The 20298-nt window shown below is 39.8% G+C and overlaps 1 protein-coding gene and 1 long non-coding RNA gene across 2 annotated transcripts in view; both read left to right on the top strand.

Annotated features, from left to right (window-relative positions):
* The window catches only part of slc27a6 (solute carrier family 27 member 6), a 20410-nt gene extending 19542 nt beyond the window's left edge, over nucleotides 1-868 (top strand). Inside the window, exons 8-10 of the mRNA XM_003439467.5 lie at nucleotides 1-14; nucleotides 221-351; nucleotides 426-868. The exon at nucleotides 1-14 is cut by the window's left edge and continues 84 nt beyond it. Coding sequence (XP_003439515.1) covers nucleotides 1-14; nucleotides 221-351; nucleotides 426-602 — 322 coding nt within the window. The 3' untranslated portion in view covers nucleotides 603-868. The remainder of the gene's footprint in view (nucleotides 15-220; nucleotides 352-425) is intronic.
* A 4724-nt stretch (nucleotides 869-5592) lies between these two features.
* On the top strand, nucleotides 5593-19652 carry LOC102076108 (uncharacterized). Its single transcript, XR_265876.4, has 3 exons — nucleotides 5593-6120; nucleotides 15817-15891; nucleotides 19560-19652. It is a non-coding gene; the product is annotated as an uncharacterized LOC102076108 (long non-coding RNA).
* Nucleotides 19653-20298: the final 646 nt, after the last annotated feature.

Here is a 20298-nt window from a genome sequence, read left to right as displayed (position 1 = left end):
AGTGCAAGTACCAGGTATCATGTCGGCATGCTTAATTAGTAATGCAGTTACTAAGACTGTGAGAACTTGCAGTATAAATGTTTCTTTTTTTAATATCCACAATATCTACTTCGCTAAGTGCTACATTTTTGCTGTCCTTAGCCAATTAAACACAAGCAGGATCCCCATGTGGTATCGGTGAAAAACAGTAGCCCTTAACATTGATCCATGTTGTTCACAGGACATGAGGGCAGAGGAGGAATGGCATCAATCATTGTAAGACCAGGCTTCATATTTGATGGAAAGAAGCTGTTTGAGCATGCAGTGAGGGGTCTACCAGGATACGCTCGTCCACTTTTCATAAGGCTTCAGGTAAAATATATTACTAAAATCTGTTTAAAACATCCTGCTACTCTGAAGCAACTCGGATTGTTTTTTCCTCTCAGGAGGTCATGGAAACGACAAGTACCTTCAAACAGCAAAAGTTCCATCTGGTGCAGAGTGGTTTCAACCCCTCAAAAGTCAGTGATCCTCTCTATGTGTTGGACTACAAGGAAAAGAGCTACATTCCTCTGACAGACATGATCTACCAGAGCATCAGTGCTGGAGAGCACAAGCTATAGAACTCACAAGTATGAGTGTGACTATACAGTTTTGAATAGTGCACAAGAGTTTGGAAATGTTTAATGAATATTTTTAAAGAAAACATCTGACACATAATATGAACCTGAATGTGTTACTATGTCACAGCAATCCAATGACTAAGCCTTATGAAATACTTAAAATGGAAAACTAGAAAAGAACTTCGGATCTTTTGGATTTGATGGCACTGTAGATATTAGTAGTAATAATAAATGCAATTTTGGAAGAATTCAGACAGTAAATTATACCTTTTTACATTATTCTGTGTGCAATTCTGGTCAGATTTCCCCCCCAATGACATCTCAATGTGACTGCACCCTCTTTTACATGGAACTGTGTAATGGTATTTCTGCATTGATTAAAAACATTTTATATGTTTAAAAAAAATACAGATGAAATTTCTATGAGCCATTTTACGGTGCTTAGAATGGCCCAGGGTCATTCGTTTTTCAGCTCTAGAATGATGAACAAGTCTGACCTTACAGTCCTAACGTAGTTAGGGCAGTTCTAGGACTTAGTAGAATAAGTCCAAATGTCTGACTTAGCAACAGATATAGTTGCTTTTTTATTTGAATTGGAAGAAATGCGTATCGACTGTTCTGATACTCCTGACACATAAGGGATCACTAAGGGTTTTCGCTTAGGCAGCACTTGTCCTTCTCTCCTGGATTGCCTGGAGCTTTCTTTAGGTGCCTTCCCAGCTTTGACAAATGCCCAGCTGGGATAACCACATTTACTCAGAGCCTTCTGGATGTGATGTTCTTCTGCTTCCCTGGCCGCTGTGTCTGTGGGGATGGTGTTTGCTCTTTGTTGTAGCGTCCTGATGACACCCAGTTTGTGCTCCAGTGGATGATGAGAGTAAAACCTTAAATACTGATCCATATGCATAGAATTACGGTACACATCAGCTTTTAGATGTCCCCCATTACTGATGGATATCTCACAGTCTAAGAAGGCTAACCTGCCACTTTTTATATCCTCCCTGGTGAATTTGATGTGTTGGTCCACCGAGTTAATGTGATCCGTGAATTGTGGTACATCCTGAGAGTTGATTTTCACTCAGGTGTCATCCACATACCTGAACCAGTGAAGGAACTGACCTCACAGCCCATTGTTCATTCAGTGTTGCTAGTTGCAGTCATTATACAGATGTACTGTTTATAAGATTGGGGAAACCTGCAGTCAGCTGAGACTAAAGTCACTTGGATGAGTGACAAAACATCTCTCCTAATAAAAACGCTACATCCAGATGAACAGACTCAACTTTTGGGGATTTACTTACCTGGATGATTGAGCATGCATCAAGACGATACACTTCTTATCAATGTTCCTTGATAAGAAGTGAACCTCAAACCCTAAATCCTGCTTCGTAGTTTGGGGCTCAGGTTTGACCTTGCATTTTCTGTGTTACAAAATGTGTTTTACTTCTTGTATCTCTCACTGAAACACATATTAACTTTATTACTGAAATAACTGTATTATTCCAGAATCAACACAATGGAGTTGCCTGTCTCTCTATGTCTATGCCCATAACACACTTCTTCTGCATTTCTGTATAGATTAAATATCAATCTGTAGAGGCCCCAAGTCATACCCTTAACATGAAAAGTCAATTTATGTTTTTCTTACCAGGGCTACAGTTCATGTGCGAAAAGAAATGCTTAATTATAGTGAGTTAATAACACTCTACAAGCTGGTGTAGCATTGTTGTTTGCATTTGATCTCATTAGACAACAGAGTAGCAATGATAACCTGAGTCTATCACTCCCGTACCTCAGCAAAGTGATCACGTAAACAATCAAATAAGCTCTTTCACATTTTCTTATTGTGATGCAGTTCATGCCATAGCCACTGGATGTCAGCATTTCATGGAAGCTGGTCTCCTCTCAGAGAGTTAGCAGCTCTCTAAACTACATAATGCAACAATTTAATATGATTTATTGTAACTTCTGGGTAATATTTTGAATTAATGGATTTGTGGCAGGCATGAGATAAGGGCTCAGTTGAACTGGGCAGAGTGGAGAGAGTGTGGACCCAAATACAGACAGACGGTGACAGACTTAAACTGAAAGTGAGCCTTTATTACGGCCAAGCAAAATACAAACAAATGCAAAGAAGAGAATGACTAAACTAGAAAAACCTAAACTGGAAAAACCTAAAAACACCATATCAGCTCGATATCAGAAAAAACTTTCACATGATATCAAACAGAAGCTGTCAATTCAGCTCTTTAGTGTGGGCGATCATAATGAAGCAGTTCATTCTAAGTTGTAGATTCAAGCTGCGCTTCATATTTTTGGCCACCAGATGTCACCAAAGATGACTGTTGAAAAGCTTTGAGTCATGAACTGTTTTTCAATACAAGCTTCAATGCTTCAGAAAGCACCATTTGGCCAACAATAGAGACATGGAACACTGAAAAATGCAGCAAGTGATACAGAGATAATCCAGCAACAAACAGAGGAAGACAAAAAGGCTTAAATAGACAGACGGATAACAAGGGAATGACACACAGGAGGAGAGCACAGCTGGGAGAAATTACACATAACGAGACGGGAAGGAAGCAAAACTAGAAACATTAGCTAAGGACACAAGACTATCAAAGTAAAACCGGAAACAAAAGACATTCACAAAGACTTGACACTGAGACACGGAGACGTGACTGACTGCAAAACACGGGGGATGCATCAACCTGGAGCAACCTAGAAAACCTACAGCCTAGAAAACTTTCTAAAAAGTTTCCAATTGCTCCTTTGCACTAATTTTATGAAAAACATAGCTTTTAGTTTTAGATAGTTTTGGTACAGTAAATATTTTTAACTGTCTAAAGGAGTGTTAGAGCAAGTACAGCGCACATAAATGAGTTAAACGAATAAAAACCTCTGAACACCAAATGCTAATTAACTTCTTCTGAAGTAGGATATGCCTTTAGGAACTTTTTCTTGACATTTTGATATCTCTAGACCAGGGGTCTGCAACCTTTTACACCCAAAGAGCCATTTGGACCCGGTTTCCACGCAAAAGAAAACACTGGGAGCCGCAAATACTTTTTGACATCTAAAATGAAGATAACACTGTATATATTGTTTTTTTTATCTTTATGCTTTGTGTGAACAACTAAGGTGTGCTGCTTATGAAATCCATGAAGTGCTACAGAGAAAATTAAATTATATTTATGTAATCAACACATTTTGAACTCTTAAAGAAATATAACAAAAGGAAAGACACCAACCTGAACTAAAATGATCCACGTAGCAAACAAAAACTGTTGTCAGCCGCCACCCTTATATCGCCTTTGGGCTGTTGGAGCCTTGACCTGACTCTTAAAAAATAATTGGAAAAAAGCACTATGCAAAATAGATATAATTCTGCCTAAATATGTATTTTACCTGGTTAATGCGTGCGGCGGGGCGTGGTTTACAGCGCTGCTGCAGGGGAGGCGGACGAACCTGAGCGACACCCACAATCACGCCTCGCTGCCTTTACGTCTGCGCTATCTGTGCTGTTGTGTTGTTGGTGGTGTATGTCGGGCTGTGAGCTGAAAAGCTACAGCCGGCTGTATGCGTACAGCAACCGTGTGTGAAAAGTGCTCAATAAAGAGATGCTCAAAAGCATGCTCATGGAAACATCGTCGGGTCTGCCGTGATTTGTTTACAATGGGACTTCTGCTCCTGAACCTCTGCGCACAGAGTCCGCAAATCGGGGCTATACGAAGTCAGTTTATGCAGGACTGTAAGCTGTCATCTGTCAGGCGTGAACGGTGTTTGTCTTTTAACATAGTTCACGGTGGAGAACAGCTGCTGACATAATGTGGATCCGAAGATCCATAATTGGCCTACCTGGGGTTGAAAGTCTCGATAAATGCACAGCGTTTCGGCGGGTACACCGGCTTCCGCGAGTGTGACTCTTATTTTGAGCGATGAAAAAAATAATAGAATATAATTTTATTTTTATATTTCAGTATCACAATAATCTTCCAATTTAGAACTACGAGTTAAAAAGAACTAACATAAATAAAATACACTTCAGCTAAATACTTCTAATTTATTTTCCCAAACCACGCGGAGCCGCAGTATAAGGACTAAAGAGCCGCAGGTTGCCGACCCCTGCTCTAGACTGTCAATATTTACGTACGTAACGTTTACTGTGATTTAAAGTTCAGCCACTGATGCCAGTGCTTCATGCTCCAGCTGGAAGAATAAATGCAGGTTGTATGGTATAGTGTGTAATCTAACAAGTAGCATTGTAGCCTACGGGGCACAAAGAAAAAAACTTTCCATTCTGCCTAATGCAGTCACTGTGGTAGTGACCCATTCTGTGCATTTTTTTTGTTGGTCAATAATGTTCTGTCAGTGAGACCTAGCTTAAAGACTGTGTGCTGAAAAGTGAATGCTTTGGGGGTTCCACATTCTGCTGTTTCTCATGAAGGTGAAGCTAATGAAGCGTTGATCATTTTTCAGATTTTTGTACATTGCATGGTAAAGGGTTAAAGATTCAGCTTAATCATGTTACAATAAAAGCACAGAGGTACAGTGCAGTGCAAAAGTTTTGGCCACCCCCTATTCCTTTAGATCTTTCTGGGAAAATGGCAAATAGGTGCAGTGATTTATTGAAACATGTACAAACATGAAGTATATAACGCAAAAAGAGTTAATACAACTCCAAACAGCTTGGAAGTCAATATTTAGTATGACTACCTTTGTTCTTCAACATAATCTGAACTCTCTTAAGTAAGCTTGCTTTTTTTTTTTTTTTTTTTTTTTTTTTGTAATTTCTTTAAGTAGTTCCAAAACTGTTCTTTGGATGTTGGCTGCCTTTTTGTTCCTTTCTCTTACAACACGATCCCATACTGTTTCAGTAATGTTGAGATCCAAGCATCTGCTAAGATTGGTTAGGCAGTGAGGGGAAAGAAAACAGAAAAGAAGAACACAGACAGACACGTACAAAACACAGACTAGTGTAAAGTGAATAAGAAGTGTTCAGTACATTTGCAAAATGGCAGAGCATACACATGCAGCACCTCAGCACTTCTCGTTTTGTTACTCTTTAATGAGTTTACCGTTAGTTCTGTGGCTTTACTTTTTATTGTGGCCACATACCCACAAGCATACACACATAGAGTTGGCACAAACTGCTCACCATCTGTTTAGTGCCTGATAATATTAGACCAAGATATTCCTCCGGAGCTTATCAGACTGTTGGGGTCTCCATCTTCATTATCCCAGCCAACAGGCGACAGAGGTGGTGGAAGCAGATTGCTGAACAAGGATACGAGCTAGGCTAGGCAGAGCCTCACATGAGCTCCCACTATGCAACCTCTTTGTCATGAATGTATGTTCTGTTTCCAACAAGACTGAGGAACTGCAACCTACTATCTCAACGAAGAAAAACGTCCAGGATTACTGTGTTATGGCATTCACAGAGACGTGGCTCAACCCATGCATACCAGTGGAGGCTATTGCTGCCTAGTACATTGAGTGGACAAGATGACGGACACCGGTAAGAGGAGAGGAGGGGAGCTCTGTGTTTATATTAAAAACAACTGGTGCCATTGGAGTATGTAACAGTTAAGTGTTGCCAGTTCTATCTGCAATGAGAGTTTACAGTTGTCATAAATGCTCTTGTTCTTACATAACCCTGGATGTTAACATCACAGCAGCTTTGGACTACTTGCTAAATGCTATTAGTAGTAGAGGGCCAATCCTGACAGAGTTTTTGTAATAGGTGATGACAATAGAGTCAATTTTTTTTTTAAAAAACAACAAAACTTCCTGGCCCAAATATTATCAGCATATCCAACAAGGAAACAACACACTTGACCACAACAATAGTAACCCTGGTTTCAAGGCTTCAACTCTCTCCCATCTGGGACTGTGTGAACAGATCTCTGTTTTTTTATTCCAACATACAGACAAGTTATTAACATGTCACTAGAACAATACAAGTGTGACCAGTGGGGACTTTTAAACAACTTAATGACTTCATGACCAGCCAGATTATATTCAAGGTGGACTGTCAGAAGTCTGCAAGACATGGCTTATCACCAAAACTAATCATACAGAAGTAAGGTGCTGAGGCTCACAGAGTGGTACACGGTAAATAATCTTACACTTCAGGAAGACTTGAACAGCTTGAACTGACTTTAGGAAAAAACAGGATGTCCATATACCAATATAAATCAGCGGGAAGATGGTAGAGAAGGTTTCCACATTTAAAATTACTGGGCACACATCTCAGAGAGCCTTTTGTGAACAGTAAATGCAATGGCACTAGTTAGGAAGTGCTGGTGACCAACAGACGGCCAGCAACATGGAACAGCTGTCCCACCTCCATTAGAGGGCAGTCACAGCAGAAGTGTCTCAGCTGCCCACACCTCTAACCTTCAACACTCCTGCCCTGGTGTCCTGCAACCCCAAGTGGGTGAGGTGCAGTATCCATAGTTGCCGGGCCCTGGGGAGAGAAAGTAGACAAGAAGGGGTTACTGACCTTCAGCAGCCACTGCTGTGCAGCAGCAAACCGCAGTAGTGAGGTTCTGCAGAGCCTCCTCTTCAGAGCTGGGACCAGCCGGTTCCCCATTGTTGATTGTGTCCGCGCCACTGACTCTCAGGTGACAGGTGATCCTCGGCTAAAGTCACGCCACCATCCATGGCCTGGAAAATTTCGAAAGAGATGCTTCTCTCATCCGGTGGAGCATCACCATGCTGGGGGGAGCGGAGGCGGTGCCCTGCAGGAGCCAGACCGAGCCACCAGATTTTCCAGAACTTTGGTCTGGCACTCTGCCTGGTCCTGTAAACGGTCCAGCTATATCTGGAGCACTGCTCCATATGCATGGCAGCTACCTCTACCACTGTCTGGGCCAGTACCTCTACCTGCTGCCCTGGTTGCTGGTAGCAGGAATCAAAAACTTCCCAGCAATTCGTGTTGCTGGGTTATCTCATGCTCGCTCTTTCTCTCTCTGTGTGTACACTCTTTACAATTTTATTGCAGGCTGATGACTTTATCAGGCTGATTGTAGTAGTGTGCCATGGATCAGTGAGGTCATGGAGGAAGTGGACTACCAGGAGCTTAAAGCTAGAGACTAACTCCACCTTACTCCGTCTTATATTAAGTGGAGTGTTTGAGCTGTCTCTCCATCATCTGAAGTCCTCAATGAGCTCCTTCATCTTTCTGCTGTTAAGGGTCAGGTTGTTTTGTCCCCCAACTAGAATCCAGATGTTCCACTTCCTTCCTGTAAGCCTTGATGTCATTTGAAAACTTCATAATCGTATTTGATTCATGTAGTTGTAAGTGAACAGTGACTAGAGGAGTGAACTGATTATGCAACCTTGTGGTACCCTCATACTGAACATCAAGGTAGAGGAAATGTGGCTATCTAGCCTAACAGACTGGAGTCTGTTGGTTGGAAATCCCATAGTTAAGTTGCAAAGTGAAGTGCTGATGCCCAGGTGTGTGGCCATCAGCTTGGATGGTACAACGATGAGAAGTCCATAAACAGCGTTCAGAGAGTAGTGTCCAGAACTTTAGTTTTATCCAGATGTGTCAGTGTGAAGTGCAGGATGGAGGCATTGGCATCCTTTGATAAAAATGAGTTGTTTATTCTTTACCTTTGATCTGTGTTACTTATTAAATTTCACAACTGAATGACTTGAAGGTGGTTGGTGCTGTGGCTCCAGAGACCAGCTATGTGCTAATAGTCTGACACCGCTTTGAGAGGTCACACTGACACTTAATGCCCAGGGCTTTCTTCCCCTCCACCCTGAAACTGAAAACCACTCTTAGTATTGCACTTCATTACTGTATTCCAGTGTTTTGTACAGCTATAGTTTGTGTTATGCTCTTGAATGACAAGGGCTTGTTTTTTGTTTGGGTTTTGTTTGGGGTTTTTTTTTTCATTTGAAATTGTCACTGTTAGAAAAAACACTTTTTTTCCATCATAAATTTTTCCCATTCTTCCCATCAGGTTAATGCAGTGTACAGTGAGCTCTGATATGTTACCTGTATACTGTCAAATGCTGGATTTTACATCTGCTCAGAGTGTGTATGGAAAAATATTTTCACCTGCATGATGTTTGTGATGGCAACCCACTTGTTCTTTCTGTAGCAGAGCATCTGGGCAGAAAGGGAGAGGTAAAACTCAATGGCAGCTGAATTTGTTAATCAGATATCAGAGAAACATAGTGTGCCATTTTCTTGAAGGACGATCAAAGAGTCTTGTAGATTGTTCCAAAAATAAATATAAATGTTTTATTTATGGTGAATAACAATATGTAGAATGAAGTCCCAAAACAAGTCATGTTTAAAATAATTTCTCCATCCTCCAAACTGCATCCCAATTGGCAACATAGTTAAAACTACAATAAGTCCAAAACTTTGCATCTCCTCACTTTTTTTCACCATTGAACACATCATCCACATTTTGTTCAACCTGATTTCAGAGAAATACAGAAAAGCAGAATGAATCCTATATGAGACAGCATTCCTTGATCAACAGTTTAGCAACTTGCCTCTTCATTTATGAGACATTTAAGGAGTTTTATTAAAAGAAGAGGGGATGATAAACACTCATAAACACAACACTGTCTCAACTTTTTTGAGATGTGTTGTGTTATGTTCAAACGGGATAATATTTTTCTTAAAATATTTTCTCTTAAAATATTTTCCCAGGTTAAACATTTGATATGTTTTCCGTGTTCTACTGTGAATAAAATACAGATTGATGTCTTATTTACTAACATTTGTTTTATTTGCATTTTTTGGAATTGGAACTCTAAATTCCAGTTCCAGTCCAAATTACTCCCACTCCTAACTTTTCAACCTCCTTCACTAACAAACCCCAACTATCGTGACCCTATTTTTAATTTTATTTATTTATTTATTTGGGGGACGGGGCTTAAATTCTGACTTTCCATTGAAGTGTTAATGTTATTAATGATTTGTTTTGTTTTGTTTATTACTATAGTTGTGATGGTACCTGGGTCGTGGACCCAATGTTTTAGTTATTGAACTTTTGGACATTGTTTAGTTTTCTCGTGTCTGTTTCCTGTTTTATTGTGATAGTCTCTTACCCCGTGTGTATGTTTAGTTTTGCTTCCCCTGTTTCATTAGTCAGATTTGTTCCAGCTGTTGCCCATCCTCTCGTTATCCTGCATATTTAACACCTTAGTTTTTCTATGTTACTGGTCACATCGTCTCATATTTAGCATAGTTCTGATTTACTGGTTTGGAATGATTTTGATGCAGGTGCTATCCAAACATCTGTAACAATGACTAAGTGCTACCTCTTTGAAAGAGTTTTACTTGGCTATAATGGTTAATTTTGGACATGACATGGCACAGCCATGCTTTTGTCTGTAGAAACCCTTGCTGTATTTAAAATAATTGGGGATAAGACCGAGTTCTAATAATGCCCAAATCTTATTTGGGGTGAAGCTTGTCCTGTTCTATAAGGAGAAGTTTTGCTGTAGTCAATTTCTGACATTCTAAACTGCCTTAGTTGATGGGATAAAAGTAAAGAGCGAGACCACATGAAATGACCCTATTCTTTTATCTGGATTCAGCGTATAGACCTCAATAGAGTGAGGCAAGGTATTACAGTGGTTTTACAAAAAACCTCTGGTGGTAATGATCCATGCCTTTTTTCACACCTTGGCTCATGTGTTGACACACATGATTCATGGTGCATCAACAACCCTCTTAAAGGACTCCCCCACTAGGGTTTAAATACCTGGCACTCTCCAGGTTTTGGTTTAAGAAATGAAAAAGCCTCTTGGATGTGAGGTGAAATGTCTTCACTTAAAGTCAAGTGTCTTTCTTTCCAAGTTCCTTAGTTTATGTCTAACTAATATCACACGAGTTTGCAAAATACAAGCCATCTTGAACTCTTGTCTAATAATTTCAAACACAAATACAAACAAGCTTATGCTTATCTCACCGTCCACACAATATATTTCCAGCTCTAACTTAATTGATTAACCACAGCTTTGGAACTACATTAATTTCAAACCTGTAAATTATGCGTCCCAGATTACAAAAGTTAAATATTGCATGTATTTATGTTAAACATGACATGTCCATTGACATTAGTCTACTAAACAGACTGAAAATGTACTCTAGACACTTAACATGACACTGACATTAGTCTGTGGACATTTTTAAAAATGTCATGTTTATATAAAATGTAGACATTTATTTCCCTCCACATATACATACATGATGGGGCTTAACAGTCACCTTTCCATGAATAAGTTGAGTGTGATTGGTGTATAAAGTAAGGCTGTCCTCAGTGAAAGTCACACTACCCTGTTAACTGAAAGGCCACAAATATAGACAAAATAAACCAAACACTGATGATATATTATACTCCGCCACTCCAGCTTGAAAGTCCTAATAACATTACTCATCCATCAAACAGTGTAGATGAAATAAACAAATTACTCTTCAAGTATTAAATTTTTTGTTTCTTCTTGTATACTCTAAAATAATGTTTGAACACCAGGGTGTGGCTTTAAAGAAAAGAAATGACTAGAGACACAGAAAGACAACATAAATACAAATAATGATGAATAGACAGATTTAGTAAAATACTTTATTAGAATTTATTAAAACAAAACAGGAAATGAGTACCTAACTACCACAACAAAACAGGAAACAGCAAAAAGAAGAAAAGAAACATTTTTACAAGTGGAAATTTCAAAATACAAGTTCAAATTTTTTATTCACATTCTCATTTTTTATTCTACAAGCTCTCACACTTTGCAACATATTTACCTTCAAACTCCTGGCCACTCCAGGGCAGTTCTGTCCATAGCCTCCCGCATGGCCTCCCAGCTGGCTGCTTGATTTGGTTTGTTTCCATCGCTGGCCACCCAGCCAGCCTCCTGACTTGCTCTGCTTCTGCTACTGGCCTCCAGGCAGACCCTCTAAACTACAGTGTTCCTAGTGCTTACAACATGGTCAGGCTGAACCCTAGAACAGTGTCTTGTATTTTGTGTTTTCCATCACTAAATCTGACAAGATTAATCTAGCTTATTATTTATATACTTTTATTTCTTTGCTTAAATAACCTTCATTGGCATGTTTTACTGGAGTTATTCTATCCATCCATCTCCTACTTATAACTCAATATAACACTCTGAACTATATCTACATACCTAAATACAGCTATTATGTGATTGGCTGATTAGATATTTGCGTTAGTGAGCAGCTGAATTAGAACATTTTGCTCTTACAAGTATTTCATAAATTATGTATTGGAAAAGTTAGAGAGAACACCTTCACACATTTTGGATATAATATGAAGAGAATCTTGTTCTTTTAAAAATGGTTAATTTGGATTTGGTATATGATGTCATACATGGAGAATCTCAAACTGTAGTTGGATGATTATTCCCCCATATTCAAGTTTCTGTAAAACCTGAGTTTGACTGTTTTAAAGAATATACCAAACCTGTGATTTCTACAGACCTCCAAATCTACTGTCTGAGATCAGACTTTGAGATATTTTAGGGCAGTCAAGCATCAGTTTATTATATGTTAATTTGAGGTACACTCCTGAGAGTACATTAATAGTACCAGATATTTACCCTAAAGCATTTTCAGGATCTAGCTCAAAAGGTTGAACTGACATGAAATGGCCCATTATTTTACTATTAATTATTACAAGCTGTTGGTTCATTCTCTTGGTTTGAATTTCACTGAAATTTAATTAAGTATATTACTGAGACCAAGTTGCAACACTTTTTATTTTAACTACAAATTGTTTTCACTGCCCACACCCACGTCAGAATAGGCTGCTTGTGGATTGTTGATGTAAAAATAATGCTCATTCATGAGTAGCTAATAGGTAAGGTGACGGCAGACTTGCCCTCAGTCTTCTCTGTAACAGAAACAATAGTTCCTTAACCAGAGAGAAGATGTTTGTTGTTACACAAATAAGAATTATTTACATACTAAATAACACTGTGTGTTCCCATTGTTATGTCAAATGTTCATCATCATCATCATTATCATCATCATCTTTATTTATAAAGCACTTTAAAACAATCACAGCTGACGCAAAGTGCTGTACATTGGAACTAAATAATAAAATTACATAAGATATAAATAAAAGCCAAATAAAAGAAAAAAGTAAAATAATTAATTAGTTAGTTAGTTTCTGTGTAACTGTAATTAAATGACTTATTATGACTCACAAAAGCCAAAGAATAAAAATGGGTTTTAAGACGTGTTTTAAAAGTGGGCAATGAAGGGGCCTCTCTAATGTGCTAGGGCAAGTTATTCCATAATTTAGGAACCAATGATAGAAAAGTGTCCTCTGGATCTCAGTACTTCCAGGAGCAGCAGGTTAGCTGACCTAAGAGACCGACAGTGTGTGTAGGGATGAAGAAGCTCAGATAGGTAAGGCTGGGCAAGAAAGCATTTAAAAACAAACATAAAAATTTTACAATTCTAAAAGAAAAAGAAAAGAAAAACTCTAAAAGACATAGGCAGCCAGTGCAGCCGGCCAGCACAGAGGTCATATGCTCTCTTTTACGAGTTCCTGTTAACGGTCGAGCATCAGCATTTTGAACCAGCTGCAGACGTGAGAGCAACGACTGACTGACCCCCACATAAAGTGAGTTACAGTAGTCCAGATGGGAAGAAATAAAAGCATGGACCACTGTTTCAAAGTGCTCCCGAGAAAGAAAAGATTTCACTCTTGCCAGACGCCTTAAATGATAAAAACTGGACTTCACCACTGCTCTAATTTTCTTTCCAATTTAAAATCACTGTCCAACTTAAAACCAAGGTCAGTAATAACAGGTTTAAAATAAACTTCCAGGGGTACCAAGTCAACAGAGGAGGACTCACAGGGACCACCAGGTCTAAACACCAACACCTCTGTTTTCTTTTCATTAAAATTTAAAAGGTTTAAAGCCAACCAAACTTTAATGTCTAGACATGTCAAGAGAGGTTTTATGGAGATGCCATCCTTCTGCTTTAGTGGCAAATACATTTGGCAGTCATCAGCATAACAATGAAAAGAGATCCCACGCCTTCTAAGGATGGAGCCCAGATGCAATAAATACAGTAAAAAGAGCAGTGGCCCTAAAATTGAAACATTAGATGATTCGGAACTGAGAAGGCTGTCAGAGAAAGTTCTATTTGCCATATAAGACCTAAACCAATTAAATGCAGTGCCACCAATACCCACTAGATCATCTAATCGAGATATTAGATATTGTGGTCTACTGTGTCAAAGGCAGCAGTTAGGTCAAGCAAGACCAGAACAACGTGGTTACCAGACTCACATGCCAGAAGGATGTCATTAAAGACCATTAATAATGCAGATTCAGTGCTATGAAGTGTTTTAAAACCTGACTGAAAAATCTTAAGGATGTCAATATCATCTACAAAATATTTCAGCTGACAAAAAACAGTTTTCTCTGAAACCTTGGAAAGTAAAGGTAGCTTGGAAATAGACCTATAATTAGCTAAAACTGTGTGATCAAGACCAGGTTTTTTAAGCAGGGGCCGCACTACTGCATGTTTGAAATTTGCAGGAACCACACAAGAGGACAGACTACTGTTAATAATGGCAAGGACAGACTGCCCTATACTAGGAAAAATTTCTTTAAAAAATTGTGGAGGGATAGGATCCCGGGGGGTTAATATGGCGAACCACATCCTCTAAATTGGAGAGAGTCACAAGCTCAAACTGAGTAAAAACAGCAGTGCAAGGGAAAGAGACAAAGCTTTTCAATAAAAAAGCTCAATTATTGCACATATCAGGAGAAACTTCCAAACAGACATTCAGTGGAGTATTAAGAACAGAGTCAATAGTCTTAAATAATATATGTGGGTTATGACTGTTGGAAGAAATAATACTTGCAAAATATTCCCTTTTTGCCTCTTTGACAGTGTCCTGGTAGCCATGCCAGCAGTCTTTTAGAATTTGAAATGACACTTGCAGTATATCCTTTTTCCATCTGCGTTCTGCTCAATGACATTCCCTCTTAATAGCATGAGATCTGTCATTAAACTAAGGCTGAGATTTAGCCTTAGGCTGCCTGGTTTTTAACTATTTGTGATTAATTAAATCACTACAAACCACCCAGCAGACAGATCACAGGTAATGAAGTACTGGTTAGTACTGTTTGTTCTATCTTTAGCTACCTGAGGTTACAGGTGACTTTTTTTTTAAAATTAATTAATGTTGTCTTGAAAGGGCCAAGTTCTACATAAATGTAACAGTATCTGTACACTTTTGTTTCTTTAAAAAAAAATGCCAAATATAAGACGCTACAAAAAATGTTACTTAACTTGACATTACAAAAGGCTTTGTTGTTAAAATCTCTAAAAGTTTTTCAACCATGTGTATTTTTACATTTTATGGGGCGGTTTTACAGTTTTGTCAACAACCAGGAATAGAAAATCAAAATAGCTATTTTAATACAAGAATAGTGACCCACAAATGCTCACTGAATTGTAGTAGCTGCATAAACCCAGAGGTCTAAGTACAAACAGCAGCAACTGCTACCTTAAGTGTAAAGATCACAGATGACAGAGTAAGTCCTCAATATTCATTTTGCTTGTAACATTCTTTATTTTTGACAAATGCAAAACTTAACCTTGAATTACCTTTGTGAGTTTGGATAAAACTAAGAAAATCAAGCATCAGACATTTCATTTCAAGCATTACTGTAGGTTTTTCTGCATCACATTGTACCCTTTAAAACTGGGTGACAGTCCAGAATAAATTGGATGACAATGCAGTGAGGCTTCTACATTTTGCAGTTTTCAAATAGTTATTTTTTTGGTTTCCTCTGGAATATTATCCCGTAGTTAACACACAATTTACATGATTTACGTTTCTGTTCTATTTTTCTGTCTGATTTTCCTTCTTTTTCTAATTTCATTGATGCCAGATGTGAGAGTCACAGTGTAATTGTAATTCTGTCTGATATGAAACAACTTATAAGTCGTTTTTGGAAAGAAGTAACCTGTCATTTCAAAACATGATGATTTATGCAATTATATACATAATACTACACATCTAATGTATCATACTGGGTCTGACTAAAAACAAGAACATCAGGTAACACGTCATTAAGATTACTTAGAAAATAAAGTGTCTTACAACTTAGATTATAGCTTATGAAAACTCATAAACTCACTCAACACTAAGAAAATGTTGTCTCTTTGCTTTCTTTCAAGGCTTAGTCCTCAGAAGAAGCCATTCATCTATCTTCTTCCACTTATCTGAGCCTATCAAGCTCTCATAAAAATCCAGTAAGTAAAATTTGAAGTTTATTGGGCAATCCATACAACAGGTTTTAAAGGTATATCTGCTTTATTTTGGATTCCCAACTTAAACTTATGAAGAACAGTAAAATGATGACCAAGATTAAAAAACAAACTTAACTGTATATACCCATGCCCAGGCTAATATATATCATGTCATTGCAAATAATACACCTATCCATCCATCAATTTTCTTCCAATTATCAAGGGCCGGGTTGTGGGGGCAGCAACCCAAGCAAGGAAACCCAGGCCTCCCTCTCCCTAGCTGCCTCCTCTAGCTTGTCCAAGGCATTCCCAGGCCAACCAAGAGATATAATCTCTCCACCATGTCCTGGATCTGCCCCGGGGCCTCTTTTTACCACGAGTACTGGTACAGTGTTCGCATCACTGTAGCCACAGCACCAATCTGTCTGTTGATTGTTCTAGCCTTCGGGAACTCTGGGTAAACCTCATCCACCCCCGAGGCTCTGCCACCAAGGTTGATTAACTGCCTCGGTAAAGGATGGATGTAAGGATGAGTTGTCCCCCTTATCGCCAGACTCTCATTCCTCTGCAGAAGTTGTGTCAGTAGGATTAACGAGGTACATAAAGTATACCTTCCACCACTCAACAATATCCTCAGTTGAAGTCAGGAGTGCTTCACCTACACTAAACACAGTGTGGGTAGAGCACTGCTTTCCCCTTCCGAGTCGCCTGACGGTTTGCCAGAATTCCTTCAAAGCAGTCCAAAAGTCTTTTTTCATGGTCTTATTATGATCTCAACTTCTCCCACACCCGAGTTTTTGCTTCAGCCACTGCCTGAGCGACATTCTGCTTGGTCTGCCAGTACCCATTGGCTCCCTCTGTAGTCCCATAGACGCGATAAGGGATAACATTCTCAATCACCACGTGATGTAACGCAGGTGAGGATCAGTTGACAGCTCAGCCCATCTCTTCACCCGAGTGTCCAGAACATACGGCCACGAATCTGATGATATGATTACAAAATCGTTCATCGACCTGCAGCCTAGGGTGTCCTAGTGCCACGTGCATTTATGGATACCTTTATGTCCGAACATAGTGTTTGTTATGGAGAAGTCCAATAATAGAACACCTCTCGGGTTCAGATCAGGCAAGCCATTCCTCCCAGTCATGCCCCTACAGGTGTCAATGTCGTTGCTTGGAGATGGCTCCTAGACTGTGTCCTGTCGGAAAAAGCTACATCGAGTAGTGAGAACAATGGAGAGGATTGTGGGTGCTTCTTTTCCCTCCCTCCAGGACATCTACTGCACCCGCCTCACCTGAGAAGCCCTCTGCATTATAGGTGATTCCACTCATTCGTCCAACAGCTTTTTCAATTTGCTGCCATCGGGAAGGAGACTGAAGAGCCTCTGGGTTAGAACCAGCAGACTGAGAGACAGCTTCATCGATCAGGCTGTCAAGATACTGAATTCTCTCCATGCTCTGTCCCTCTGTGTATGTCACTTTCATACACACAAACCCAAGACCTTCATTCACCTTTTCCCTCTGAACCCCTCCCCAGATATACAAAACTCCTAACCTCAACCATCGCCTTTCACTGATTCCCCCACCCAACATGCACACGAACGCTTGCCTTGGATTGTGTTGGAATCTGTTGTGTATATAAGATGCTTATGTTTAGTGTAACACTGAGAGCGGTGGGAGCACTGTCAGAGTCAGCTTTATTGTCAAAAACCATATGTACAGATCAAGGCTCGCAAAATTTCAAAATCTCTGGTAGCCCTTCGGGCAGGCACTCTTCAGTTTTTGGTAGCCCAAAATAAATTTAAGTAGCCCGAATAAAAAAGAGAGCAATTTTTTAATGTTTTGTTTCCTTTACAATATTATACATTAAAGTATAATATTGTAACGGAAACAAAAATTAATCAGAAAGTTGTTAAAATACAAATCGCAACAACTGTATAAAAATCACAGTCATCAACTCAAATACTTTGTTCTAATTGAACAGAAATTTCTATGAACTTGCAAGAACTGTGTAGAACATTAATCAGTCTGTGTCAGATCCTGAATCTGAAATTTCCACTGAAGTCAAGGGTAAGGGGTAAGTGGAACCAAGATCGAGGCCATTTGCTTTTTGAAGTTTGCAAAGACTGCTAAATTTTGACAATGGTAGTTCACTCTTTGCAACATAGTACGCTTTTGAAAGATTTTTCAGGACTTCTGCTTGTACTTGGTTTATTTTTAGTATGTTTTTTCCAATTGCTGTTTGTTCTGGGAAAGATATTGCAGACTGAGCAATAATGCATTTCTTGCATTTCTCATGGGTTCTGATGGGGTCTTTCTTAAAATTACTGGTCCCAGTTACAAAGGCGCTTGTAGACTCAAATGAAATGAAACTCACAACACACCTGGCAGAACATCATGTTATTTAGCTCGTCATATTCCAGCCACAGAAATTCTTTTGTCCATGAAACCAAAAAAGCTGAGCTTTCTTTTTGCCTCATAGTGTGATTTGTCATAACTTTTCCGTTTTGTGGTAGGCTTTTATTTGGCTGCCCCTTCTTCACCCTGACCTGTCTTATTTGGCTCAGCAGAACTAAAATACCGGCGTAAATCCTGCTGCTTTTACACACGCACTCACATAACGGTCAGCGATTCTCTGCGCAATCAACCTCTCACATGTTTAAGCTTGCTGTGGGAGATTTCACTTGTCACGTTTGAGTAGTAAGCTAATGAGTGATAAGACGATGTCAGAGGAATTGGTGCGCAATTAATTGTCACTCACCAATCAGTGCTGCCGCTCTCTACACACCGTTCGCGCGATCGCAAAGTGAAAGTGAAAGCAAAAAACAAGCACAAATTCAAACGCGATTTCAATATGTCGTATATTGGCAGTGGCTCATCGATGCCAATGACATAATTACTCAGCTACATTTTCGAAAGAATGCAAAAGCATTGACATATATTTTCCCTTCCTATGATAGCCCGACGGGCAGGGCTGAGATAGATTTTGGTAGCCCGACTGGAAAAATCGCTAGCCCCGGGACGTCGGGCTAGCGATTTTGCGAGCCCTGCAGATCATATAAAAAAATGTAAAATTGCAGTCCCCAGATGATACACTCTCAAGCACCCCACTCAGAGATTCCAAGAAGGCCAGGTACCCTGAACTGTCATTCTGTGCATAAGCGCAGATGACAGTCAGGACCCCTTCCCTGACCAAAAGGTACATGTGAGGTGATGTTCAATGTAGCAGTTGTCAGTCTTGGTAGCCAGGGATCGGTTTGCCAGGGTCTCTGTCTTTGGCTGCCGCCCAGCAAACGCTGCACCTGACCCCTTCGGTGCCTCTGGCGGCTGGGGAGCCTACAGGAGGGTGTCCCCAGCCAGGCCCATGGCCTAAGACATGGCCATCAGGTGCTCACTCTAGGCTGCCCTCCCCGGGCCTGGTTCCAGGACGAGGCCCTGGTAACCCTATCCTGGGCAGGGTGAACTGTTCTCTTGGTCTTGTACTCATAAGGGTCTTCTGAATTACTTTTTCTCTAGTCCCTCACTCAGGACCAATTTGGCATGAGAGATCCTACCATGGGGCAAAATCTGCCCGACAATGTAATCCCTGGGATACACACACCTTCCATCAGGATAAGGTAGCCTTTTACACAGGGGTTAATTACAGCTAATGAGGTTTTTTTCCTTTTTAGTGCCGCCAGGATGGGAGAGGTGAGGAGGCTTGGAGAACATCAGTGCCGAATCAGAAACACTGTGTGCATAAACAATAAAGAAAAAGCAATCAGATCACTGTGTGGGTCCCTATGTGTTCACAAATGCTTATATTAATGGGTGTGAATGGGTGAATGAGGCAAGTTGTATAAAGCGCTTTGAGTGCTCAGGTAACCCATGGGGCCTGGCCACCAGGCGCTCTTCCTTGGGCACGATGGATCAAGGTCTGGATCCAGGGCGGGGCCCCAGTAACCCTATCCCAGGCAGGAAGAACTCCTCCCCTGATGTTACACTCATGTTTATCTTCTGAATCACTCTTTGTCTGGTCCCTCACCCAGGATGAATTTTGGATCCCTGGGACACACAAATCCCTTCACCACAAAAAGGTAGCAATTCATGGAGGGGATAATACACTCTATGAAATAATTGCACCTAATTTAATCAAATCCATTTGAAGATACTGCTATTAGCCCTGTGCAACTTATGTTAATGCACTAATAAATAAAAATGAGAAAAGGCACTCATATGCTAGTCAAGCAAAATGATTTTAACCAGAAATTAATGGTAGAATACTCTATGTTGAGAAATAAGGGTTGAAATGTGATGAAATGTCCACAGACAGATGTGTTATATGAAGAGTTCATTACTTCTTACCCTAATTACCACTACGGACTATTGTATATTAAAATAATAAATCTAAAATGTACTGATAACTTATAA

This window comes from Oreochromis niloticus, linkage group LG7 (genome assembly GCF_001858045.2).
Source record: "Oreochromis niloticus isolate F11D_XX linkage group LG7, O_niloticus_UMD_NMBU, whole genome shotgun sequence".
NCBI classification, from domain to species: Eukaryota; Metazoa; Chordata; class Actinopteri; order Cichliformes; family Cichlidae; genus Oreochromis; species Oreochromis niloticus.
This window is presented reverse-complemented; position numbering and strand designations above follow the sequence as displayed.